This window comes from Podarcis melisellensis (genome assembly GCF_964234715.1).
Source record: "Podarcis melisellensis genome assembly, chromosome: 13".
Classification (NCBI taxonomy): domain Eukaryota; kingdom Metazoa; phylum Chordata; class Lepidosauria; order Squamata; family Lacertidae; genus Podarcis; species Podarcis melisellensis.
Window position 1 is genome coordinate 33,021,509 of NC_138545.1, and position 27,832 is coordinate 33,049,340.

The following is a 27,832-nucleotide window of genomic DNA, read 5'->3' on the forward strand; positions in this document are numbered from 1 at the left end:
TTTCTTACGGTGACCTCTGGGATCCTATAATAAAATTGAAAGTCCCATGCCCAGAAGTTCTGTGTGATCTAGTAATATAGCTGAAAGTCCCCTCTGTCCTTGTACCAACAGTATTCCAAGTGTGGCGCCCTCATCTCTTGTTCCTTTCCCATCTCCTTACAGGTTTTGCAGACCTTGGGTACAGAAACCTACAGGCCCAGCTCAGCATCACAGTGCGTTGCTGGCATCGCCTGTGCAGAGATCCCCATGAATCAGTGGCCTGAACTTATTCCGCAGCTGGTAGCCAATGTTACAAATCAGCACAGCACAGAACATATGAAAGAGTCGACATTGGAGGCCATCGGCTACATTTGTCAAGATATTGTAAGTGCCTACTGAGTCTGCTGTGCTAAAATCTGCTGCTTTCCCCCCCTGCACCTGCTCCTGCTCTGCTCCTCTGCTCTTTAGTGGCTTAATTTGAATCTGAACTGCCACTCGGTGGGCTCATCCCCCAAATCAGTTATGTTGTGTGTCTGCCACTTTGTCACACCAAGGTAAAAACTAATCTGTTGAACGTGGTATCTGTGTTCTACAATTTCATGAAGGAAAGCTCTTACAGAAAGTGTGTGTAGATGTGAATGTGTGCCAACAGAGGGAAGACTGCTGTGGGGGGTGGGGTTCTCATTTCTTTTTTTCTTCTTCACTTCCATCACCACCATGCCTACTGCTAGAGCCAGTGTGGTGTAGTGGTTAAGAGTGGTAGTCTTGTAATCTGGGGAACCGGGTTCACGTCTCCGCTCTTCCACATGCAGCTGCTGGGTGACTTGGGCCAGTCACACTTCTTTGAAGTCTCTCAGCCCCACTCACCTCACAGAGTGTTTGTTGTGGGGGAGGAAGGGAAAGGAGAATGTTAGCCGCTTTGAGACTCCTGAAGGGGAGTGAAAGGCGGGATATCAAATCCAAACTCTTCTCTTCTGTTGCACTGGTCCTCTTGCCACAAATTTCTTCTTGTTCCTTTTCCTCTGCTGCGCCACTGTTCTTCAAGGAAAAAATGCTCTGTTCTGGGAACCTAAATGTTTGAGGACTTTCGCTTGTGTTCCCTACAAGATCAGGCATGCTGCTGACCCAAAGTAACTAGATGCATTTGTTATGGAGAAAGAGGCATGCATATATTCTGTACTTGCATGGAACATCTGTCCCTGTAGGTTAGAAGTCGTAAGTGAATTGGGTGCTTAGCTGTTCTGCGAGATACCTCCATGCTGGTTGTGATCTGGCAAAGAATCTCCTCTTGACATTTTTTGCTTATTTTGATTCCTGTTTTTAGGATCCAGAACAGCTTCAGGACAAGTCTAATGAGATATTGACAGCCATTATCCAGGGCATGAGGAAAGAAGAGCCAAGTAATAATGTGAAGCTAGCGGCTACCAATGCACTCCTTAACTCTTTGGAATTCACCAAAGCAAATTTTGACAAAGAGGTAAGTGGTCAGATGTTAGTGCGGTGGAGAGTGAGTGTGGCTAAAGAGGGAAACTAATGGGACATGAGAAATAAATCCATGGTCCGTGATGAGAAACCATGCACCACTCTGAGTTTTGATGCATTCCCATTTCTGCTGAGACTTGGATTTATGTGTTAGCAGCCAGTTATGAGAAGCATAATCCTATTGCAGTGGTGAAGAGTGAATACTAAATCAACTAAAATTGTAACTCTCAAATAATCCTGTGAATTTTAACTGATATGCACTCTAGGAGGCACTCTAGGAACTCTGTAAAAGAGTTTTGCAGCTTGTAAGCTAGCACCTCCTTCCATGCCCTTGATGGAGATCACTTCAGTACATAGGGAGCAAAGCAGTCTCTTGGGTATGCAGGGCCTGCAATTTGCTTCCTAAGCAGTCTGTGCTCTGAAGCCTAGTTTGTGTGTTCTTCTCCATCTTGGGGTGTGATACTGCCTGTGGGTGAATTCCTTTGTCTGAATTTGCTTCATAACTATTTCTCAGGCATTGCCAGTGTATTTCAGGCAAGAGCTATGTTTTAGCATTTTTGGAAAAGTAGTGCAGACCAGCTTATCAGTCAGTACAGGCAATGTCATCCCTGTCCTGAGCCTTTGGAAACCATTAAAGCTGTCTCTGGAATGGTGATTGCAGGGGCTAGGTTTTAGGGTTTCCCCCCTTTTAATTGGTTGAGGCATGGAAGGAAGCTCTCAGGTAGCCTAAATGCAGATCTGTAATCCTTGCCTCTTCAATGTAGAGGCTTTCGGAAAGAACGAGAGAACCTCTCCGTATGGGTACAAATCATTTATTTCAGTTTTCTACACCTGAGGAATAATTGCTGAAGTAATCTTCCTTACCTTTTGGTATCTAACTTTACCAGAAAACGTAAAGATTAAGAATTAAACTACTTAATTAGCCGCTTAAAAAATAGAAATAACTGCAGTGTTCTAGGAAGACAATTGGGGTTTTTTAAATCTTGCAGAGTCAGTTGGTACTTAGTAGTCTAACCCTTTTCTATTTTGTGAAAATGAGAAGTCCTGTTTTTAACAAGTCTTAGTTTTAAAAAACTTATTTCTAGCCTATTATATTAAAAAACTCAAATAATTACTGGGAAAAGAAACCAGAATGACCAAATGTCGGAGGCTACCTTTTCACGTGGAAAGCAGAGTGATGAAACCCTGATTTGCTTTATATCCTGCAGTTTTTTAATCTGGTCCTTGACTTAAATGAACACAAGTCAAAACATATTTGATCATGATACCCTCAGCTTTCTTTTTGTATAAGCATATTGCGTATAGGTGACAATAGTGGCTGACCTGTTTGTCAAAGCTGTCGTTAGGAAGAGGCAATAATTTATGCCCTAAGCATGCAAGAGTTTGAGCCTTTTCTGACCATTGTCCATGCTTCACTGCTGGGTTGCCCATATATTGTGAACCACAGCTGGCAAGAAAAACTGAAATTGTCAGTGTTGTAGTACACTGTTTTATTTTGGAAACAAAATACTTTATTGCCAGGCAGCTTTGAAACTTCCAGTCCTAATCATCTGTGTTTCTCTCTTCTCTCTCCCTATTTCCAGTCTGAAAGGCACTTTATTATGCAAGTAGTCTGTGAAGCAACACAGTGTCCGGATACAAGGGTAAGTTAAGTCCTAAACTGTTGTCAATAGTAACTGATAGTAGTTCTGGTCAGTGTTCAAAACTCCCACTGCTCTAGGTGCATTTTGCGACAGGGAATTTCATTAGCATGAGCAGTTTCTGAGCTATGGGCGCAGTACCACGCCTAAGATTTCAGATTAACACTGCAGAGTGGAAGGAAAAGAGGACCTTTTTCTGCCTGCCCACTTTCAGCTACTCTCTGAAGACTGGAGAAGAGACCCTCTTAAGAATATTAGGGGGGTGGGCAGGGGTAGGACTAGATCATGTGAAAAATGAACATAATATTTTAGCTGCCGTTCATTCATTTTCAACTTTGTATTCTTGTTATAAAAAAGCATGCCTAGACACTCTGTTGTTGCCCCTATAACCTAGGTTTAAGGTGCCATTTAGCTCCTAGCTTTCATATCTCAGTTTCTAGCCCTGGTCCTGCTATTATGGAACTAGTCAGAGCATACTTTTTTCTCCAAAACGAGCATGAGAAATGTCTTTAAATAATCCTAGTTACAGATAGGTAGCCGTGTTGGTCTGCCATAGTCAAAACAAAAAAAATTCCTTCCAGTAGCACCTTAAAGACCAACTAAGTTAGTTCTTGGTATGAGCTTTCGTGTGCATGCACACTTTGGTATCTGAAGAAGTGTGCATGCACACGAAAGCTCATACCAAGAACTAACTTAGTTGGTCTTTAAGGTGCTACTGGAAGGAATTTTTTTTGTTTTAAATAATCCTGTTTTTAATTGTCCTTTAATCAAGATAATCAATATATGTGGTGCTTTAGAGTTGTGTACACAAAACAAAAGGCATGTATCTGTCCCCAAGGAACTTGTAATCTAAATTGACAGTGGCGCAGACAACCGAAGGATGGGGAAAGACATCTGGGTAGGCAAAGTGTTAATGTGAGCAAATCCCATTGTGCACCCTTAAGATAGGTTGCAGTTGGAGATGCGGGTTAAAAGGCTTGGAGAGATTTGAGGAGGGGCTTGATGTGGTCTGAGCAATGGGAGAAACGAATGATATCAGCAGTGGCGTTTTGGGTAGAGGTGGGAGGGTTGATGCAGGCAGGTCAGAGAAAAGGAATGTAAAGGCAGGAGATGGCCAGAGCATAGACCACAGTTTTAGCCGAGGGGACTTCAAGAGGTGACATTTTTGCCATTCATCAGCAAGAAGCAATACGATTTAGCAACATAATTGAACAATTGGGGAGAGGAACACAAATGAGTTAAGTATAATGCTAGGGATGCAAAGCTTTGTTTCGGTTGCAAGCAAACATGATCTACACCTGCAGAGGTGATGCTTGCCAGTTGCTATCAAAGGTCTGTCTAGCCCATCATTCTGTTTCCAGCTGTGACAGCCAGATGCTGCTCAGAAGCTGGTAAGTAGGTGGAATAGCAGTGCTGCTATTTTGGCAGTGGCAGGTAATCCGGATCATGCTTCCATTTTCAGCTCTGGCAGCTAATAAGTCATTGGTTCATACCTCTTGTGAGTTGCGGTGTTGGGTTTTGCAGTTGGATCTCTCCTGAGTATATGTGGCTGCCTCATTACCACGATTGGCTGTCTGCTGGGAATGGGTCTGATTGTGAACCTTTGTCTATTCTCGTAACTTCAGTTATGGTGATTGTCCTAACAGACTGCGGATACGGAGGTCATGTGGCCCCATAATTATGCAGGCTGCAACCCTGCTGGTTCCAAGAGGCCACTGGAGGGGATGTGCTGCATTGAGCACTAGCACAAGACTCCTTGCCTTTGGGGAAAGCTTTTTGGTGCTTTGTCTGCAGCATTATTATGAAATATAAGGTGAATACATCTGATAATTCACCATAGGAACAAAATAAGCTATACTTGATCAAGTCATCTTTATATATATCTATAATATTTATTAAGTTTTCATTTTACAATATTTAAACATCTTCATTTTCACATTATTTTTGCTCATATGAGCTAGTTGACTTCTGCCTCTCCAGTCTCATGGTTACTTTAATTTTTATTTTGTCATTTTATTTTATTTTGTACTTCTTCCTGATTACGTTTCATCATTTCTGATTTACAATTTTTTAAAGAATATGTAAAAAGGTATAATTTTCACCATTACAAGTCTTATTCAGTCAGTCCTGCTAGCATTCTTAATTGTTTACTTGATCAAGTCATCTATCTTTAAGGCAGCTTCCAACAGGTCGCACACATAGGTTATCAAGTGGTTGTTACATGGTAGCTTCCTTCCTGCCAAACGGTGAATTCTGCAGCTGGTTGGAAGTCTGGAGGAGGAAATTGGGAGTCATCAATTTCTCCTTGCCGCTTGGCAGGATCACTAGCTTACCAAGAGATTCAATGCATCAAATCCTCAACGCGTTAAATTGTTGCTTGGCAAATGATTGTACTTATTTGTCCATAACCGAGTATGATTCACACGGGCATTTTGAAGCGATGCCCTGAGGCAATGTTCTTCCCCGGTGTTGTGACAAAGCAGTCTTGTGGGAAATCGTCCTGGGTTGTGACAAAGTAATCGTGTCTTGAAAAATGGTAGAAAACGAGCATTTAAAGAGCTTGGCTGTGTAGGCATTCCATAAGAATGGGTGCTTTAGAGTAAGGCAGGTTGCCTTTCTTCCAAGCCTTTTCAGAATGCTGTGAGAAGAACCCTGGCAAAATGGCAAAGCTTGTGGCATTGCTGCTTTTAATGCACTGCAGTGATACTATGGTCGACTTCAATGGTTATTTTTCATAGCTAGGAAGGCTCACGTTTTCATTACTATGACACTTATTAAAAATACCATAGGAAGGCTATTTCTCTGGTACAATGTGCAAAATGCTTTACATTCCTCCTTTTGTTCCAGTCTCCCAGTAGTTTTCCCCCCCATTTAGAATTGGGAAGCAGACCATGAATTGCTGCTTGGTCAACCAATGCAGTATTAACTGCAGATTTTTGGGGGATCCATGTTCCACTGCTTTAACTGGTGCAACAATAAGCTTTTTTTGCTTCCACAAAGCATCCATGGAGGTAATGGGTCCTGTCTTTTTATTTGCCTTTAGGTGCGAGTAGCTGCCTTACAGAACTTGGTGAAGATTATGTCCCTCTATTATCAGTACATGGAGACGTATATGGGTCCTGCACTTTTTGCTGTGAGTATTCAAGCCTGGGAATCAAGAACGGAAGTGTAGGTACTTACTGTAGGTGCGTTGCTTTAGTAAAGCAGCAACAGTGATTTCAATTGCCTTTTCTCTCTCTCTCTCTCTCTCTCTCTCTCTCTCTCTCTCTCTCTCTCTCTCCAAAGATCACAATTGAAGCTATGAAAAGTGACATTGATGAGGTAGCTCTACAAGGAATTGAGTTCTGGTCAAATGTCTGTGATGAAGAAATGGACCTCGCTATTGAGGCGTCAGAGGTGAGTGATCAGGGGGTGACAGTTCTAACTTTCTGTAGCAGCCTTCGGTCCATGATGAGACACCATGCACCACTCTGACTAAAGTGATGCGACGACCTATAACGCTGAGACCGAACTTTCCTAAGAGCAGGAGGTGCTATTAGCTTTGAAGGAGACAGGGCTTACCATATGTCCTGCTTAAGAGGATATTGCTGGACCCAAAAATAAAGATAACCATTTGTAGTGCAGTGTTATACCTTAAAGTACAAGCAATAAGTGATCTACAAGTGTCCAATTGATACGTCATGGCGCATTGCAGCAACCCGGAAAGGGGGGCAAGGGGGGCTTATGTTTGCCCCGCCAAAGTGCCCAAGAATGAAGAATGTTACCCCTGCACAGATTGGTTGCCGCCTGCAAATATAAACAGAACAATACTTGCAGGGGGAAGGAGGTTTGGGGGAAGAGGGAGGGGGTAGGCTTTGGTAGTGCCTACTAGGAATATACTGCATGCAAATATTTCAAGGTGCAGATCCAGATTTCTGGGTGCTTGGTATCTTTGTGTCACCTGCTGAAGACTGCTTTTTTGTATGCTGCAAGAGTAAATAAGTCCTCTGACCCCTGAGCATTTTGGAGATGGGGGCACCTATTCCTTCCAGTGTAGATCACACTTTTAGCCACCAAGAGGATACACAAAGTCCTATTACATTGCCCCACCATCAAGATCCGTAGCACTGGAATATAATTGAATGTAATGTGAGCATCTTGAGATTTTTAGTGATTTTCCTAGGATCACGTTAACACGGACAATGACGTCTGGCCAGAATAGGCTCACTTATAGGGCAAGACCAGATCATACATTTCCTTCCAAACTACAAGCAGCAACCAAGATTTGGTTTTGACTTAACACTTGTTCAGTGAAAATGATAAGCCCATGTCCAGATAACATGGCAACCCAGACTCTGGCTTGTTTTGTTTGTGAGGTGGATGTGAGCAGGTTTTCTTAGTTTTAAACAATGGTTTAATATGATATGTGAACTGGGCTTAGGTGATCTTCAGAGAGCCCAGGTGGCATTTAAAGTTTCAATTAAGCAAGCCAATTTCAGATGGATGATTGAAACTAATGGAAATGTGCATGGGTTTTGTTTTTAGGCAGCAGAGCAAGGAAAGCCACCGGAGCACACCAGCAAATTCTATGCCAAGGGTGCACTTCAGTACCTTGTCCCAATTCTCACGCAGACACTGACCAAACAGGTAAGTGATGGGTATGCCTGCGTCACTGTGCACTGTTAGTGTGGTTAAGGGCCTGTGGCAGCAGTTCTTGTAAGTTTGAAGGAACAGCGTTGGAATATATCCTGCTCCCCTGAAAATAATAGTGTGGTCTTAACAAAATAATGTTCCCCATTCTACAGAGGACTGCCTTTTCCTATGACTTGCTATTGTACAAGGTCTCTGAAATAGCCATGGCAGTCTTTGGTCTGTGGTGAGATTGCATTCACTCTACTCATCAGCAATGTCTCACCCCCTCTACTTGTTGCCATATAGAGGCTCAGAACTCTTGAGTGCTCTCCACTCCATCCAATAGGAGGCAGTCTCTTTGAATGAACACTCTGCTCAGAGCTGGACCAGGAGGTGTCTTGCGCTTCTCGAAAACTTTTTATTTCTAGCAAACACATAAGTAATACTTCAGTTTTGTTGACCTGAAGCTGTCCCTTAGTATATGCTACTCTTTTATATTAAGCTGTTACATCTGAGTTTTTAATTAAAAACTACAACATGGGAGATTCAGGAGCATTGTGTATAGGCAATGGGTCTTTTCGGTTCAAATTAAGCTTCTTCGTAATATTAAAAATATTACTTGCACTGTATAGAGCAGTTATCACAAGAGTGCTCTGTTTATAAAGTAGCTTTCCAGTTTCTACTGGGAAAGTAGTCAACATTGCTTCATGTGTGTGGTAACCAACATTTCTTTTGCTTTGTGAAATTGACTCAGCCATACCTTGGAAGTCGAACAGAATCCGTTCCAGAAGTCTGTTCGACTTCCAAACATTCGGAAACCCAAGCATGGCTTCTGATTGGCTGCAGGAAGCTCCTGCAGCCAATAAGGAGCCGCAGAAGCCCCGTTGGACATTTGGGTTTCACAGAACGTTTGCAAAACAGAACACTCACTTTAGGGTTTGCAGTGTTCAGGAGCCAAAATGTCCGAATACCAAGACGTTTGGGAGCCAAGGTACGACTGTAGTTTGCTTTGGCCTGGATTCTACCTACTAGTTTCAAAAATGTCATGCCTTGCTTACGTAGTCCAACAGAGATTGACTTGGGTGTTGTCCCTTTCACCTTAGGATGAGAATGACGACGATGATGACTGGAACCCCTGCAAAGCTGCCGGGGTCTGCCTCATGCTCCTGGCCACTTGTTGTGAAGATGACATTGTTCCTCATGTTCTGCCCTTCATCAAAGAACACATAAAAAACCCAGACTGGCGATATAGAGATGCTGCAGTCATGGCATTTGGATGCATTTTGGAAGGACCAGAGCCCAACCAGCTCAAACCCCTTGTTATTCAGGTAAGATGTTGCAGTAGTGCGGGGGGGGGGGGCTGGAGCCACGAGGGCATACATAGTATTGGCATTGGCTTGTCCATTTGTCCAGTTGCTTAGATTTGACTAGAAAACATCTCACAGCACTCTGTGAAGTAGGATATACATAGGGGCCATATGTGGTCCTTGGTCACTGGTAAAAATGTGGTGTGTTTTTTTTTTAAAAAAAAAACATTTTATTACAATGAAACAATAATCTTACAAATGCATTCTGAAATAACCCATAAAAGACCAAATCATAGCAATATAAACCAAACACATTTGTCAGAGGTGGCATAATAAAAAAAGAATCAGCATAACAATTCAATAGACCTTGGTTCTTGTATATGAGACGTCAACAAACAACAAACAAGACATCAACAAACAGCAAGACAATTTGCTTCAGATTCCCTTTAATTACCAGATTACAAAAGTCAAAGGCCCTGAGGAACATGAATAAGCTACACATTGTGTGCATTTCTGTGTAGATCATGAGTTATGTCTGACAGTAGGAAATACTGTATGGACTTTATTTTTGGTAGAAAAGGTGGTAATGTTTTTTGCCCTGAGACTGTAGAAATGAGGGAATAGTACACTGGTGTGTCACCGGCCAGAGGGACAAGAGCCACAGGGGAGTTTTATATCCCTCCCCAAAAAGAATACCATGGCAAGATGACCTATTGGCCAGAGAAGAACAGCTTGTTCCCTTACCACCGCAAGATCAGAAAGAATGTCCCTTCACCAACTATCTAAAAGCCATTATATAAATATAAAATAAAGAGTATTGACTTCTTAATTATCCATTTCTCTTCCAGGCTATGCCTACCCTAATAGAATTAATGAAGGACCCCAGTGTAGTAGTAAGAGATACAACTGCATGGACTGTGGGTCGGATCTGCGAGCTGCTCCCGGAAGCAGCCATAAACGATATTTACCTCGCTCCACTGTTGCAGTGTCTAATTGAAGGCTTGGGTGCAGAGCCTAGAGTGGCCTCCAATGTATGCTGGGTAAGACAGAATCCTTTTTCTGTGGTGAGGCTTCATCAGAAGAAAATGACTAGTATTTGGGAAGCAACAGCTGTGCGGAGTCAAAGTGGTGGGGTTGCGTTGCTTTTATTGGTGCAATATTGGGAAGTGACTTTGTGTTTAGGTTTTGTACAATGCACACCTGGTTCAGCCAGTGGGGCAGGAAACCACTTAGAACTTGTGCTGATTCTAAGTTGTGGTGACTACTGTTTTAATTTGATTTTATATAATGGGGATAAGGGAAGCAAAGGAGAGGTGCATGGAGTCAGATTCAAATGAAAACGATTGTCTGCTAGCGGAACATGCTTTCCTGAAACAGTGTGCTCCTTCTAAGCTGTTGACATCTGCTGTCTTTCAGGCTTTCTCTAGTTTGGCAGAAGCTGCTTATGAAGCTGCTGACGTGGCTGATGATCAGGAGGAGCCTGCAACGTACTGCTTATCCTCATCATTTGAACTAATAGTTCAGAAACTATTAGAGACCACTGACAGGTAATGAAGCCTGTAGGCTGTGAGCCGTTGCCCTTCTGTAAAAAGGTAAAGGGACCCCTGACCATTAGGTCCAGTCATGACCGACTCTGGGGTTGCGGCGTTCATCTCGCTTTATTGGCCAAGGGAGCCGGCGTATAGCTTCTGGGTTATGTGGCCAGCATGACTAAGCCGCTTCTGGCAAACCAGAGCAGCACACGGAAATGCCGTTTACATTCCCGCCGGAGTGGTACCTATTTATCTACTTGCATTTTGACGTGCTTTCAAACTGCTAGGTTGGCAGGAGCTGGGACTAAGCAATGGGAGCTCACTCCGTGGTGGGGATTTGAACCGCTGACCTTCTGATCAGCAAGTCCTAGGCTCTGCGGTTTAACCCACAGCTTCAAACTCCTTAGATATTTCTGTTGAGAAGGTAGGCCTAGTAAAACCTGGTTAAGGCAAAATATCAGTAAACTTCCATAGAGGTTGAACCATATGCATCCACATGAGTGCAGGAAAAGCACAGAATGCAGCTTCCTAAAAAGAAGTTGGCGTTCATACACACACATATACATAAAATGCACATTGTTGCACAGTTATGCACAATGCCGTGTGCACAGTGTATTCAGAATTTCAGAAGTCAGAGTGACTGAATAAGTTTCTGCTGCATCCCTCTCTGGCTCTTTGCCCTTACATATGACTAGCAGAAGCAGCAGGGTTTTCTGTAAAATAATAAAATATGCAGAATCATATGAAATCATGCAAGTTTGTTTAACATGCATTGATTGTGCAGGTTGCAAAATTCCTTTTCTCTCATAGAAAATGGGATATCCTGGTACAGAAATGGTACAGAATGGGATATCCTGGTTACAGCTGTGGTTTTCTTAGCATAGGGTGTGGGCAGCCCTAGGCATAGGCGCCTTGAAGCTTGAGTTTTATAATGTCACAGTTCCAAAAGGGAACTTTACTTCAGGCAGAGAGGAAAGGTAGCTAACTTCTCTTAAGTACTAGAGCAAAATTGGATTGCAAAATCATATAAACTTAAGCAAGTTAAAGCATTTGGTTAGCTGGCTGTGCGCTGTCTCAGACTTGGCAACCTTTCATTGTATGCCAACCTGAGATCTTGTGCATATCTACCCCTTAATATGGTCTTTTAAAATACCTTGTCTTGCCCATTTATGAAATGTACAGCAGTTTTTGCCAACTTTGTGCCCTCCATATGTTTTTGGACTGCCACTCTCATCACACCCTGCAACCTGAAAGTACTTTATGGGCTTTCAGCCTATTTCTGGATTGAGCTATGATCATGCTTTATACTTCAAAAAATAATTGGCTGAGTTGACTGCTTAAATGTTCCCGGCCATGGCCCCCCCCCCCCAGCCACCAGATTGGCTGGCTGGCGATGATGTGGCCAGGATCCCCCAGGCAACACGGGACTTCGTCCCCCGGAGGAGAGGGGGTGGCTATGCACTCCACTGCAACTCCTCCCCACAGGTAAGTGGAGCAGACTTTCTGAAATAGTGGAATTGTAGACGTGAGGATAAAAGCACTCTGGCCACCCCTGCCTGGCAGTGGTACCTGTGCCAACAAGAAGTGCCCCTTTTCCCTAAAAGACCCTTATGGCAAAGGAAAGATTGAGCACGGCCAGACTGCCCAATTAACCACATTTGTTGCCTGCTTGGCTCTTCCCATTTCTTTCAGTTTGATCTGCCTTTAATGGTGTTGCTATCCACATTTCAGTTATGCCGGTAGAGAGGTGGACAAAAGTTAAATCATGCCATGATGGTTAGCATTTAACTTGAATTGTGTTCTCTAGGTGGCTAAAAGCAATCTTTTTCTTTCTACTTCAGGCCTGATGGACACCAGAATAACCTAAGGAGTGCTGCTTATGAAGCTCTGATGGAAATAGTGAAAAACAGTGCCAAGGACTGTTACCCTGCTGTTCAGAAGACAACTTTAGTCATTATGGAACGGCTACAGCAAGTGCTCCAAATGGAGGTTAGCTGGATGGCAAAAAAGTGTTGATGTGTGCCCCAACAGATGAGTAGTGCCGAATGGAGTAGTAATATAACTTTGCAGTGATAGTGGAGGTAGTTCTTTGTGTCTTCTTACATGCTTTCTATCATTTCCTGCAAAGTTCACCTATCAATTTTGGGGGAGGGGGCTTAGTATGTACAAAGACTGGAATATAAGAGCCACTTGCTACCTGCAGTGGGATTTCAAAGTGTACATATTTTGTAAGCTGCCTTGAGAATTCTTTTAACTTTGGAAAGGCAGCATGCAAATAAATGATTGGTTGATTCAGGTTATTTTTCCCTGATTTAAATGTGTTTATCTCCCTCTAATCACAGTATTGGCATGTAAACATAGGCTTTCACCTAACATAATCATAAGAGACCAGAGTTTGTTCTGGTTATACAATTATTGATGCACTGTGCTATTCCTAATTATGATATCTGGATATATGTCTTCTTTTCAGTCCCATATCCAGAGCACGTCTGATAGAATCCAGTTCAATGATCTGCAGTCTTTGCTGTGTGCCACTTTACAGGTAAAAACTTGTTCTTAAATTTATATGCAGCGTGAGGACATACAAAAGTACTTAGCGTGAGGGCTAGTGAGGAGAGATCAAGGGAAAACAGATACGAGTTGGGATTTTTCACAAGTGTCTCCAGGAATACTTCTGTAACTCAAACGTGAGATTTTTTCTTTTCTTTTGAAGTTGTGAATAAGAAGGCTGCCTAGAAATATCTTAACAGGGGGTATGGAACACAGTATGTTTCTTTTGGGGGAGGTGCCCCTTGTCCAAATATCAGCTCATCACTTAATTGAAAGGGTGTCTTAAGGAAGGATGGTGAGGCAGTAGAAGATTAATACCGGAGGGCACTGAGGTAGCTGACATGGTGCCTTACAGATTTTTATGGACTACAATTTCCATCATCCTCACCATTGGCCAGATTGCTGGGGTTGTTGGGAGTTGGAGTCCAGCAACATCTAGAGGGTACCACAATAGGGGCGACCTATTAATGCTAGCACATTTCCCATCATTCTTCCTGCTGCAGAGTTGTATTTTAAGGTCAGATATAAGCCAGCCAGGACCTACTCTTTTTTTTTTTTTTGCATTTTAAATTTTATTTATTAAGTCAGTTATATATACATAGTACTCGAATTTCGACATTTCTTAATCATTTTGGACTTCCTTCAGCGATGTTGACATTCATTCGTGTTTGGAACTTAGCAACGCATCCCGTCCTTTCGTATTGCCATTCGTACCTCCTTTTTTACATTATTTCAATTAAACAATACCTGTTAGTTCTTTACAAAGCCTCTTTAAATCCCACTAACGTTGTACTTACAAAACATTTGTTCTCCAGATAACCCACGAATTTCCCCCAGTCTTCAATAAAATTTTGGTCTTTTAAATATCTTATTTTTCCTGTTAGTTTGTCCAGCTCGGCGTATTCTATTAATTTTGCTCTCCACTCTACCACCGTTGGAGTTTCTTCCTGCTTCCATCTCTGAGCTAACACAATTCTGGCAGCCGTAACCGCGTACTGGAAGAGTTTATAGTCCTTTCTCCTGATGTCCTTTCCCATAATACATAATAAGAAAGCTTCTGGTTTTTTAACAAAGGTGTAGCCTAACATCTTTTTCAGTTCATTGTAAACTTCCTCCCAGAAACTTTTAACTTTCTTGCATTCCCACCATAGATGGTAAAATGTCCCTTCCTTTTGTTTGCACTTCCAGCATTTGTTATCTGCCCTATACATTTTGGCCAGTTTCACGGGTGTCATATACCACCTGTATTGCATCTTCATCACGTTTTCCTTAAGTAGCATACAGGCCGTAAATTTTATGTTCACTCTCCAAAGCTTTTCCCAGTCTTCCATTTGAATGTTATACCCGAGATCCCTTGCCCACTGTACCATCAGCCAGGACCTACTCCTAGTGAATTGTCCAGAGAAAGCCTCTGCAGTGAAGGAACAGTAAAGTACCAGTTTGAAAACTCTGGATACTGGATCCTCTTCATTACATGCCTTTTCTGTGGTGGCTCCCCATTTGTGGAATGCTCTCCCCAGAGTGGCTCACCTGGTTCCATCATTGCATGTCTTTAGGTGCCAAGCAAAAGCATCCCACTTAACCCAGGCCTTCATCCGTTAAACAATCTGTGGTCTTTTAAATGGGATGGGGGGGGGACTGTTGTTATGAATTTTTCTGCGATTGTTTTATTGTATTTTATTGTTATGCTATGTAAAACATGTTTTTAATGCTGAACACTACCTTGAAATCTTCAGATAGAGAGTGGTATATAAATTGAATTTATATTTTTTAATATATATTTTTACACATAGATAAACTCAATCTGCAGAGTTCATGGCTGTTCACCTCTGGGTGTGGGGGGTGTATATAGGATTGGAGGGGGGGCTGACATCTGGGGAGAAAATCTGATCTGAGAGCCTCTGTCTAAGTTCTCCTTTTCTCACCAAAACCCCAGAATGTCCTTCGCAAAGTGCAGCACCAAGATGCTTTGCAGATCTCAGATGTGGTGATGGCATCTCTCTTGAGGATGTTCCAAAGCACAGCAGGGTCAGGAGGTGTCCAAGAAGATGCCCTCATGGCTGTCAGCACCTTGGTAGAAGGTCAGTGCTTTATTCTGTTCAGGGGGCGTCTTTGGAGGGAATAATTCTTCAGTATATAAACCAAGGTCTGCAGGTGCATGTTCAATGGCCATGAAGCTCTCAGAATGCGGATGTAATGCTCCAAAACCCAATCTCACGCCTGGCATTTCTCGCTCTATTTGGGGTAGGAAAGTGGAGGATGGGGGAGCCATGGAGAGAACTGCTGGAGGTTGTACCAGGAATCAGTGGTACTTTAATTGGTTGGATTGCTGCCTGGACCATCAGGCTGTAGTAGTCAATAGCCTGGTGTTGTGGAACTTCTTTCCTGCCTAGACCATCTTTTATCAAGAGAAGGAAGTGTTTGCTTGGAAAAGGTAAACTTCTGATGAGAATGAGGACCATATGAAAGGATGGATGTGGAGCGTGGGATTTCTGTTAAGGCAGAATAGAACTTGTAGGGAGGGGGTAAAATGGTTCTTTCAGGAAGCGATTAAGCAAAACATTCACCTTTTAGTGACTCCTGGGGTGGCGCAGTCAGGTTTGCCTGCTGCTTTAGTATATAGTAATTGCATAATAGGACTTAGTTTTAGGGCCTCACTTGGCAGCCAGCCAGAGTTTGTGGCTGCTGCCCATGCTTCCCTTCTGCAGAGATGGGGACTGCAGGGTCTCATCTCTGACCGGGCTAGACTTCAGAGCTGCTTGAAAGCAAAGTGAGTTTTTGCTACTTTGGAGGACCTCAACTCCACTTCCATCGCAGGTATGAGCCTTCCACCTTTCTTCTGTATCTGAGGAAGCCTGTGTAGCTCATTTGCAGCCATTCTGAGCTTTGGAGGTGCCTTGGAATTTTAGAAACGAGGTCAAACACGAGTTTTATCACCTTCCACATGCTGCTAAGTTTTCATCAGCTTTTTTTTTGTCCTCTGTTGGGAGCTACCTTTTATGGCTTCACATATTCCTTACGGAGAGAGGCAGACCTCTATCTTGACTTGTATTTTATTTTTCTATTCACATGGCTAACAACAAATTGCACACAGCAGTGATGACTAAAGAAAAAACAAGACCCGCCATTTAATTTAATACATAACGTTGTGTATTTCTTAAAGCTCCTTGCCCCCATGCTAACAATGCTTATAAGGGATACTCCTATGTAAACAAATAGCTAAAGCTGCTATGCTGTACACAACTGCCTGGGAGTAAGTTCAATTGAATACTGTGAGATTGGCTTCTGAGCAGACATGCGTACAATTGCCATATCACTGTTTGAGGTGTGGGGAGTTTTATTAGATAGTTACTTGTTCAGAAAGCTTTTTCCAGTGGTTATGCCACCCTGATAACCTGAAGAGCAGGATAGCATTTTGATGCACACTGTCAAAGTGAAGTAATGGCTTTAAACTAGTTTGAGATGAATAAGGAATTTGTTTCAGAGGAGGTTGGTATCTGTAATGCCCAACTTTTATTCTATCATTGAGTAGCTTTCTGTTGCTTGATTTGTTGCATACTGAAGAGTAGATCCAGTTATGTTAGTTTTCTGGAGACTCCCCCCCCCCCATGCCTATATATCAAAAGTGAGAAATCTCTGACCTGTAGACAGGATGTGGCCCATGGCATCTTGGCACCCAGCCCCACAACCTGCCATTCTCCAGCACCTGCATTAACTAGGTAGAAAAATTTCCATGGAAAAATAAAAGTATTGAGTGGATCACAGTGAGCCCTCACCACCTTTCCTCCTCTTCCTTCTGACGCTTCTAATAACCACATAGTAGATGAGAAATGATTCATCCTAAAGTTTAGACTGCAACAGTTGATCGTCTTTTTGTGTGCCTTTCATACCACATTTTTTAAAAAGAAAGAGCATTGTTGCTATGGCTGTTCGTTTGTCTTTTGGAGATGGCTGAAAAAGAACAAGAAATAGTGTACGCATAAATAAGAAACCTAGGTGGATTAGATGTGGGTTCTGGGTATAAAACACCTGGGTTCAAATCTCACTTAGCTTGGGGCACTAACACAGCCTTTGGACTAGCAGGGGCCTCTTTTTCCATGCCCTCCTTTTTGTTTGGAAACTAGTTATGTCTTGAAGGCTCCCTTGACACTTGTGTTCACACAGCTGGCACCAGAGCAGTTTCCAACTGTGTTTTGGATGTAATGCTCAGCACAGTTGTTTCTGAGATGCAAAGGGATGGTGGAATGACCATGTGCCCAGGCGGAGAAGCACACAAGCCTATGACGCGCTGACTCCCAGTTTCCTCACCATCTTAGGATTGGGCAGTGTGCTTGCCATCTGCAGCAAGCCTCGGTGTGACCTTGAAATCCGTTCTCATCCTTGGTTCTCTTGTCGGAAGAGAGGAGGAGGACTGGGTGGAGGGGAGGTCTTATGGGGCGCTTTTTAGACCAGCAGATTCTTACTACTGTAAAAGTAGATATGCCATCCAGATAAGTATAGATGCAATATCAAAGTAGCCTCAATTCTCTGTATCATTAACAACAATATGTTATTGACACATGGATTCAGTATATTAGAGGTTGGGAGCCTGGGGCTCACAGATGCTGTTGGATTTGGTTCTCATCATTCCCATCAAACATGGCCAATGGTCAGGGATGATGGGAGCTGTAGTCTAGCAACATGTAGAGGGCAAACGTGGAGATTGTGGTCTTCAGGGCCTTAATTTTAGATGCCCTAACTGTTTCTTGTCTCCCCCACCTTCTCCATAGTTTTGGGAGGAGAATTTCTCAAGTACATGGATGCCTTCAAACCTTTCCTGAGCATTGGGTTGAAGAACTACGCTGAATACCAGGTAAGACTCTGGTCACTCACAGAACATTTTGGTTTTCTTGGGTTTAGTTGGCCTGTGTGGTGTGAGATTTGGAACACATAGGCTGCCCAAGGAAAGGAGGTGGGGAGCCACCAGCCCAAAGGTCAGATGTTGCCTCATTTGGAAACTTATTTGTTGCTCAGTCTCCCCCTGTACCCCATGCCACAATTAGACTTCAGAAAACCTGCTTACTCCAATAAGAGTGTGGTGGGAAGTTACTTTTAGAGAGCAAGAGGGAATGAAATGTGTGGAGCTGAGATGTTTTACTCAGTAGCATCTAGGTAGCATTGTTTAGATCAGCAAGAAGTTCAGGCAGTAATTTCAGTTGCATGGAAGAGGTGAACAAACAGTTACTGATCAGAACAATAAACGGATGTTACCTGAACAGGTTGCTTGTTTTAACAATATAATCCTGAGGCTATAGAAACCTGAAAGGTACTTTGTCTCTTTCCCAATTGCTCTTCCTTGCTGATTCCAGTTGCCTTGAAATCCTACTGTCAATTATGTGCAGCTCCTCACCAATGCTCTAGAGGGCCCCAGGGTATAATTTGGTGAAAAGATTCTATGGGCTTCTGTGCATTTTAAATAGTGCTAAAGCTCAGAAGAGGAATCAACCTCCATAGAAAGCAACAGCTTCTCATCAGGAGCACAGTCCTGCTACATGATATCAACTTATTAGTCCAAGTCAAAAAGTGCATGCCATAGGAGCACACTTACTTTGAAATCAAACCCTGGATTAGCAAAGGTGCAGAATTATTGGTAGTGTGGTGGGCAGGCAAAGACACTTGATTATAGTGCCACAGCAGGTGGATATCCTGTGGCCCTCCAGACAGGGCTAGATGACAAGGCCCTGTATTCCCCAGCCAGAATGGGTACTGGTGAGGGCTGATGGGAGCCGTAGTCCAACAACCTCTGTGTTACTAGGGAGGACGAAAAGACACCCCCCCAATTTAGATCTGTAACAATAATATAAAGCCACACACAGATCATCATAATCATCAGCTTGTCTGAATCCTACATTTCCATGAAAATACTCTAAATTAAAACTAAATTGGAATATGCCAGGAAAACTTTGGATAGTTTTCAGGGACCATGTTTAGAGAATGAACACAGAAAGGGACCCTGATATTGCAGAACCCCCTACAACATCCACAGCTACTGGATAGGAGGTGCATTCCTGAGAGCCCCCATAGCGCTGCATGTCCAGATTGAAAGCTTAAGGATAAATTAGCTTAAGCATAAACCATACAAATATGGTTTAAAATTCAGCATAGGGTACTGCAAACGGAGATATCTGCTTAGAAGTTGCTGGATTCGTAGAGCACTGTGTAAGGGCATCGAGTTCCAAAGTCCTGGAAATATTTGCTAGGCTAGGGAAAAGGGGCGGGATATGGTGAATTGGAAACTGATTTGATTAGAGGGTTTATTTGATAGATGAATGTAGCTCACTAGTAATTCAGTTTGGTGTTGAGAGTTCAGGGAAGGGCATTGCTCCTAGCAAGTATTTGGCACTACAAACTGATTCCTAAGTATTGCTGCTTTCCCAGCCAGCAAACCAGCTTGCCTCCTTCCTGCTCCTTGTAACTGCATAAAACAGTTAGCAAAAGCTATGACTCTTCCAGACGCGTCACCCTTGAGCCGTTGCCTGCCTTGCTGGCTTTATTTAGCCTTTTTAATAGGGCACGGGTATAATGATCAGCACTAGAGGGGGGCGAAAGTGACTCACGGATTGGGTGGGTGTAATGCCTTTCTCTTCTCTCCACAGGTCTGTTTGGCTGCAGTGGGCCTTGTGGGTGACTTGTGCCGGGCTCTGCAGTCCAACATCCTGCCTTTTTGTGACGAAGTTATGCAGCTGCTTTTAGAAAACTTGGGGGTGAGTGCCTCCTCCTAGTTAGCTGTTTGAACAAGGAGGCTGGCAGAAACGATCTAGAGATGAGGGGGGAAAGGCTTCTAAATAGAAATCCCTAATATGCTGGAAGACTAACAGGTGTAAACATTAAGTAGCTATGCTGGCTAGGTTTTTGGGCAAAAGAGACACTTCTAGGCAAGAAGCTTTTGTCTTGCACGAGTTTTCTTGATTGATCTCAGTGTGCTCATGGAGTTTTATTCTTCCTCTCCCATCCCGATGCTTACATACTGTGAGGGTCAAAAGTCACCATTGCAAAAGAAGACTCTAATCCAGCGATGGATATTTCTACAGTGACTGGGAATATTGTACCTACTTTGCCAAAACTGGAAAGGCAAAGGGCAAGAAGCATGAATAAAGCTTGTGTAACACCTGGGTCTTTTTATCTTTTCACAAAAGTTAATGCAGCTTGGTAAATTAAAAATAAATAAATCTGCCTCTCCTGCAGCTCAGGATCACAATCTTTCGGGGGGGGGGCTTAGTCCCATTGAACCTCAACTTATTTCTGAGTAAACATACAAACAATCTTACCTAGGTTGCTTGGTTAAGGCTGGAATAAGCTTTCAGTACTTTCAGGATAGAGTATAATAGAGATGCAAAATGTTTTCACACTTAATATATTTGCTCAAGGTTTTCACTCATACCATGAATAAAATAGCTCCTTGTCCTTACAGAATGAAAATGTGCATCGATCTGTGAAGCCCCAGATTCTCTCGGTGTTTGGTGACATTGTTCTTGCAATTGGAGGGGAATTTAAGAAATACTTAGAAGTTGTACTGAATACCCTACAACAGGCTTCTCAAGCCCAAGTTGATAAGGTAAGGCCTGCCTGGATACCTGGGCTGCTGTGCAGATGTGTTGCACTGTCATAACCAGCCCAGACTGATTGCTGCTGTGCTTTTTTTTGCCTTAGTCTGACTATGACATGGTGGATTACCTGAATGAACTGCGAGAGGGCTGTCTTGAAGCCTACACAGGAATCATCCAAGGGCTGAAAGGAGATCAAGAGAATGTGCATCGTGAGTATTTAAAGTTGGGCGAACAATTTCAACATCTTTAATTTAACCAACTTGCACGTGGCTCTTGTGAAGTGTAATGTGGGTGAGAAGACACTCTGTCCAAATCTCTAAATTGCCTTGTTCTTATCTCAAGGGCTCTCAGAGGAGTTGTAGTATATTGTCTTAATTGCCACACCTGTGAGTAGGCTGCTGAATATGTTTTTGTGAATGGAAAAGCTGACCAGGAGATCTGAAAGTTGGACAGAGTCAGCAAATGACCTTTGGGCTAGTTTCTCATCACCTTGTGTCTTAAAAGGGTTACGTTCCATTATTCTTACAAAGCCGTTAGTCTTAAAAATTACACAATGAAGGGCTGCAGAAGAGGCAATCCCACCCTGAGATCTGTTGCCTTGGGTCACTCACCTGTGTCTCCTACTTGCTGTGCTCTGGGACCATTGACTGCTATGTTCTGTGGCTGCAATATAATTACACCTGTGTCAGTTTTCAAGAAGAAAGGCTACTCCATGTTGACCGAAATAGCAGCAAACTTGGATGCTCACCATGTGTGTGCTCGCTACTTAACATGGTGTGTGTGTAGTCACTTAAAAGAAATATTGTTCTTGGAGTCAGCAGTCTTGAGTGAGGTGTGTGGGGTGTGTGTGTGTGTGTGCTGGGGAGGGGAGAGTATTGTGGGTTTCATTTGAACCATAGGTTGTCTGTGGTGGATCTGGGTGCTTAAAGAAAAGTTTAAATATCAGCAAGCAGAACATAGCTGTGCAGCCAGCCAGTAAAACTAAATGCTGCTTTCTTTTCAGCGGATGTGATGCTGGTGCAGCCCAGAGTAGAATTCATCTTGTCGTTCATTGACCATATTGCCACAGATGAAGATCACACTGATGGGGTTGTAGCCTGCGCGACTGGACTCATAGGGTAAATGCCAACAACTTATTTGTGCTTTGGGAAGTGGGGGATTTGGAAGTACCACACTGAACCTCAGGCGCCCTTTGTGAATCACATTTACCATAAAGGCAAAATGAGGTATTTTAAGCATGGAGCCTCCACCACCAAAATAGACTTTCACAAGCGTTGGCTTAGGTTTTACATGGTGCAGCGTTAAGGGACTTTACAGTAAGTATGGGTAGTTTGTAAGCACACATTTAAATTTGCAATTGATGTGGAATAGGATGACCAGTTCACTGAATGTGAACTCATTTTGCAAAGACAGTCTTTAGACATCAGCCGTCTGAGCCAAACTGGTGGTTGTGGTACCTTGCTAGAGTGATGTTGTCCTTCAGTGATATTCTGACTCATAGCTATACTTGAGTTGGCTTAACAATAGTATAAGAACATAAATAAGCAAAGACTTCTTAAAAAACAGCAACACTGAAACCCCAGCAGAAAAGCAGCAATATCTGCAGCAACAACCCTAAGTCTCCAAAAGTTGAGCTTGGCCATGCTTAAATTGTCATACTTCTACAGGGAGGTTATTTCATAGTTCTGGGTAACTGTAGCAAGGGCCTGTCCATAGCACTCCATATGTGTGCTCTCTCCCCTTTTCTCTGTGGAACAGAAAGTTATAAACTCAAAAATGGCAGGTAACTTGAGATAAAAGCTAGGAGGAGCCTCATTCAGCTTGCACATTAATAAAGAGATTTCTATTTGTACCCTTGTTTGTTTCCCATAGGGATTTGTGCACAGCATTTGGGAAAGATGTCCTCAAGTTGGTAGAAGCTAGGCCCATGATACACGAACTGCTAACTGAAGGAAGGAGATCAAAGACGAACAAAACAAAAACGCTTGCTACCTGGGCCACTAAAGAGCTGAGAAAACTGAAGAATCAAGCTTGGTAAAGAAGCTATTTCTGTTCCTCAAAGCAGCTTCACCTACATAGTTTTTGTTAGAGATGCAGGGACTAATGTCGGCCTTAGGACTTTAAGCCTTCAGTAAAGATCAGTTTCTTTCATCTGGTGTTTTTCCACCACTTGCTGAAAAATTCTGTCAGCCTGGAAGCCCATCAGAATGAATTGTGGAAAATGATCAAACTTTAGTAATTCAGATGGTAATTCAGCCTAGGACTCGGAAGGTCAGCGGTTCGAATCCCCGTGACGGGGTGAGCTCCCGTTGCATGGTCCCAGCTCCTGCTAACCTAGCAGTTGAAAAGCACGTCAAAGTGCAAGTAGATAAATAGGTACTGCTCTGGCGAGAAGGTAAACGGCGTTTCCGTGCGCTGCTCTGGTTTCGCCAAAAGCAGCTTAGCCATGCTGGCCACATGACCTGGAAAAACTGTATGCAGACAAACATCTGTTCCCAGTAAAGCGAGATGAGCGCTGCAACCCCAGAGTCATTTGGGATTGGACGGGGTCCTTTACCTTTTTATGGAGTCTCTTGGTTCTGGGCATACAGTACTGTAGATTGAATAGCTTAGTGGAAGTGGAAGTTGTGTGCTATAGTGCAGCATGTCATATGCTACACGTCCTTAGTTTAAACCTCTATATGTGTGAACTTGGGAGCTTTCAAACTGTGTTTTGAAAACCCTAGAAGTCATTAGAAACCTATCAGGGGTTTCTCAATAAGAAGATCAATGAAATTAGAAAGTTGAAAGATAGCTTTTCTTCCACTACTTAATTTTTTATTAAATTTATGTCCTGCCCTCCTTCCTCCTACTGATTCCCTCCCCATCCACTCCCAGTTTACATGAAGCAGTGGTGCAGACCAGCATAATCTGAGCGCGAAGCTTACAAAACATTCCAGAATTTGAGTGGCCTTTTCCAGCTCACAATATCCCTTCTCTTACAGATCTGTTACCATTGGGATGACACCTGAGACCCCCACTGGATAATCTCCAATCTATTGAGAAAACAAACCCAACCCGGAAGTGAGGAGTGTGCACGGATGCTGAGTGTTTGGGAATGAGAGGATGAGTGAGTGAGAGGCTTAAAACACACCACGGTGAAAATCCAGCCACGGCAAACGGCAGCAGCGCTGTTAATGGAGCTAATCACTGACTTGCGTAGCAACGAAACCTTGTCATCGCTTGCCTCCAGGAAGTGGAAAATGATTGGTTTCCATACTTCAATGCGGTCTCTTCTGACAAGAGACAAAGGACTAACTTCTGTGTCTTGTCGCCAGTGAAGAGGGAGATGAATTAGTCTGGAGAGAAAGAGAGAGAGAGAGAGGAAAGCTAGTTTCAGGATCAATTCCGAGTGCTCATATAATAAGGTCTGGCTTTCGTTGCTGGAAAGAGGAGGCAGTGGGAACCCCAACTCACCTTTCGGGAGGGGAGTTTTTGGCCACTTGTCAGTGCACGAGAGAGCACGAGAGAAACGGGACGGGTGAAGGATTTTCTTTCAAGAGTGAGTGTGCGTGAATGAGGCGATATCTACATTCTCAACTTTTAAGTCATTGCAGTTAATCTTTCCCAAAAAAATAAGAGAAATACTGAAGAGGTTAGCAGTTGCATTTCATAAAACTAACAAAGTTCAGTCTACTTGAAGCAGCAGAAGAGTAAGAGTTTAAGGGGGGAGGGGGGGAAGAGAAGTTGCTCCGTAATAGGGCTTCTTTAGAGAAACGCTGGTGGGATGTTCAAAGCTCCCGTCGTGACACTTTTTCACGATCTTGTTTCATTAAAAAGCGCCTTTCCTTCCTTAATTTTGTTCAACTGTGAATGTAGAAACCAAGGGGGCAGGGTGGGGGGAGGCGGGGAGGGTGTCCAGAAAAAAAAAAGCTCTCACGTATTAGTAGAGAGATTAGGATCCAATTCTCCAAATGGGATGCAAGGCTTTAAAACAAAACAACTATGCTAAAAAAAAATTGGCAACGACAAAAACCCAAAGGGACACAGCCCCTCTCTTGGCGTGAACAAAGTAGCCCGAACCACACACAACTGTGCCAAAGAGTTAAAAAAAAAAGGAAACAAAAGTCCAAATGAGAAAAAGAAACCTTCAGGAAATATTTTGGATTGCAAAAAATGAGGATGAAATTCAAATGTTCAAACAAAGCAAAAAGATAAAAGTACGATTTGGAAACCTCTTGGCCTATTGGTTCTCTTTATTTGATTCTGAATATGGTATTAGTCTTGCTGCACTTCAAAAAGGAAAAATTTATATAAATATATATATACTGACTTGAGCTTACACAGGATGGCACTTGTAAAAGGTTATATTTTTCCACTGCAGTTAAAGATTAATAAAATGGTGTCAAACATTCCCCCAGTACTACTTTTTTTTTCTATTGGTCTTTCCAGTAAACAGGAGATCCATGTTACTTCATTATTTTTTTTTACAAAAGAGAGCAGTTCAGATATGGGCAGCTATGTTCTAGGTGTACCAGTTTAAATTCTATAGTTCTATAACATTTAAAACAATTTCTTAAAAGGAAGGGGGAGAGGCAGCTGTTCTATAGCTGTTTAGGATTCCTAGACAAAGGTTGAAGGGGGGATAAGACACACCTGCTTCTAACTATGCAGCTATTGATGCTTAGGGGCTTTTAAAAGATGGGTGCTTTTTAAGCTTGCCTTGTCAGGAAATCTAATGCCTTGCAAGAAGCATTTCTTTTTTACAAAACAAAAAAATACCCTTCCTCATCCACTCCCATCCCTTCTCCGGCTCCACACTTCCCCAGGCTCGTCCTGGGATCCTCTTCAGTTGCCCATCCTCAATGGAAAGCAAGCATGCCAGTTTCTTGTACAGGGTATCTGACGCGTGCCTTCCAGTGCCAGGTTCAGAATTGCAGCCCCCACTGCTGACTTCTCGAACCAGTGTACAAAAAGAGACCAGGTGATGACTAAGCAGGAAGCTCCAGCGTGAGTCTGAAAGATGGGCTTTTGACAAACCTGGGTCCACCTTATCTTAATGCCTTTTTTCCTTTGGGAGACACCCACGAAACGAAAGCCATTCCTGAATTTGGGGAGATGGGTGTGTGAAGGGGAGATCTGATCATTCCTCAGTGCTACTGAACTCTGTCCAGTGTTGGCTGTTCAGCTGTAGGCTGCAGGTAAATAAAGTACACTGAGTTAGTAGTGGAAACCAAAAAAAGTGTGTCTTACTTTTTTTCTCTGTCTTCAGTGTTTCCCTGCCCTTCAGTGTTTAAAACGGCAGAGGCTGGAGCTACAACCAGGCTCTGTTTTAAAGAAAACCTTTCTTCTGAGCTAGGCTTGGGGGTGGGGAGGAAGAATCCCATACATGCTAGAAACCGATAATTTCTATTTCCATTCTTTACTCTTCTGCATATTCTGTGCAAGCTACTTAAAGCATGCTTGCCCCTTTGATTCCTCCTCACTTTGGGGGAAAGACTATAAAATATTTGGAGGCTTATGCGTGCCTTATTATTAATGGAATGCATCTGAGAGGCTGCGGATTTCAGCTGCTCACCAGCTCTGCCTTAAGTAAAATAGAAATTACTGTGTGACTTTGGGTGTGGAGAAGAGGAAATGCTGCGTAGCTGGAAATGCAGTCAGCGATACAAAGAGGCATGTTCGTCAAAGTGTTGTTTCCTGACTGCACAGCCAGCCTGGAGGCAACCGCTTCCTATAGATGCAGCTATTTTAGGGGAAATGTGTGTGTGGTTCTGGTTCATATTGGAACAGGCCTTCCTGCCTCACGACTTTCCGAGCTGAACACAGTCCATCAACCATGGATCGTAGTCTGGCAGGTGCTCTGAGGTTGAGGTGAGCTTGTGGACTGCGTCTGATTCATAGGTAGTACAAATCATTCTCGAGCTTCTGGGATATACATGAGTATGTTGTTTGCAACACATAACACACTTTTTAAAGGGCCTTAAAGGCAAGTCTTATTTCTGAGTGTCTGCAGAAGACTTCCTTGTGTACAGTATGTCTGCTGCATTAATGTTTAGTGTAGCAACTGGAAATGAAATCCAGCCTCCTCTTTTATTCCAAGCATTTGTGTCCTAGTTGCCAGAGCGGTGAGCAATAACTTGTTGAATTCCTCGTTAAAATTAGCATGAAATAACTAACAAGTGTTCCTGGGATGAATGCTTCGGATTTGCTCACTTAGCAGAATTTAGCTGCAGGTTTGCAGTCTCTTTTTGTGGACGAGGTTTAGGGATCTTCCTACATAAAAATAAAGAGTTTGTTGCAAGTGTGCTTTCCAATTATTGACAAATTTCTGTGGATTTCTAGTGTGGGCAGGGCCTGCGCCAATTATATTGGAAAAACCTTCAGTGAAAGTTAGAGCAACTCTTCAAAGTCTCACAGAACGCAGCCCCCTTTACTTAAGGTCTTTGCAGTAGCGCAGGATCCCTTAGTGATCAACAAGCGCATTCAGGAAGCTTATCACACCACACTTTCATATTTCCATGAATGTGTGTTCATTCTGAGAAAACCTGAGGGCATTGGACCAATCTTTTAACATCTCATTTTCTAGAGGGACAGCCATTTAGTCTGTTGCAGCAATTTTTCGGCACATTTAAAAGTTTCTTCTGGCCTAAGCTTTCCTAGATAAGAGCCAACTGCATCCGATACATGAAAGCGTATCGCCAGTTGGCAAGCAGAGAGATGCCTCAGTGTCTGAATCACTCCTGCCAAGAACACTTTTTTTTACTGGCCAGAAGGCCATGAAATGGCCATTGGTAAAAAAAATGTTCATACAGCTCCTACTGTTGGAACTGTTTCCCTTGTCTAAATGGAGTAGGCAGTTGCAGAACTTCCTCCCGCCTCTAGCATATTGGATGTCTGTTTCTAAGCATGAATTTTTGCGCTAGAGCAGGGCATGTGCTGCTTTGATTTGTTGCACCCAAGCTACCCCATGCTCCTGTTTCAAACAAGATGCCTGTGCTAAATGTCTTGTGTGCACAGATGGTGGGAGTATGTGTGTGGATACTCAGTACAATCGTGCCTTGGTATCCAGACATTTTGGCTCCCGAGCGCCGCAGACCCAGAAGTGAATGTTACATTTTGCGAACATTTTTTGGAATCCAAACTTTCCAACAAGGCTTCCGATT

The 27,832-nt window shown here is 43.0% G+C and overlaps 1 protein-coding gene across 2 annotated transcripts in view; it reads left to right on the forward strand.

Annotated features, from left to right (window-relative positions):
- KPNB1 (karyopherin subunit beta 1) overlaps window positions 1-25,081 on the forward strand; it is a gene marked incomplete at its 3' end in the record, with an annotated part of 33,504 nt that extends 8,423 nt beyond the window's left edge. The window contains exons 4-22 of one of the 2 annotated variants that reach the window (XM_081885586.1): window positions 163-363; window positions 1,304-1,456; window positions 3,045-3,104; window positions 6,145-6,234; window positions 6,387-6,497; window positions 7,626-7,727; window positions 8,816-9,040; window positions 9,868-10,059; window positions 10,436-10,566; window positions 12,393-12,540; window positions 13,022-13,093; window positions 15,038-15,182; window positions 17,871-17,953; window positions 19,737-19,844; window positions 20,552-20,695; window positions 20,791-20,896; window positions 21,691-21,805; window positions 22,560-22,721; window positions 23,672-25,081. In XM_081885586.1, coding sequence (XP_081741712.1) covers window positions 163-363; window positions 1,304-1,456; window positions 3,045-3,104; window positions 6,145-6,234; window positions 6,387-6,497; window positions 7,626-7,727; window positions 8,816-9,040; window positions 9,868-10,059; window positions 10,436-10,566; window positions 12,393-12,540; window positions 13,022-13,093; window positions 15,038-15,182; window positions 17,871-17,953; window positions 19,737-19,844; window positions 20,552-20,695; window positions 20,791-20,896; window positions 21,691-21,805; window positions 22,560-22,721; window position 23,672 — 2,349 coding nt within the window. Of the gene's footprint in view, window positions 1-162; window positions 364-1,303; window positions 1,457-3,044; window positions 3,105-6,144; window positions 6,235-6,386; window positions 6,498-7,625; window positions 7,728-8,815; window positions 9,041-9,867; window positions 10,060-10,435; window positions 10,567-12,392; window positions 12,541-13,021; window positions 13,094-15,037; window positions 15,183-17,870; window positions 17,954-19,736; window positions 19,845-20,551; window positions 20,696-20,790; window positions 20,897-21,690; window positions 21,806-22,559; window positions 22,726-23,671 lie in introns of those variants that run through there. The other variant, XM_081885585.1, reaches the window with a different exon arrangement.
- Window positions 25,082-27,832: the final 2,751 nt, after the last annotated feature.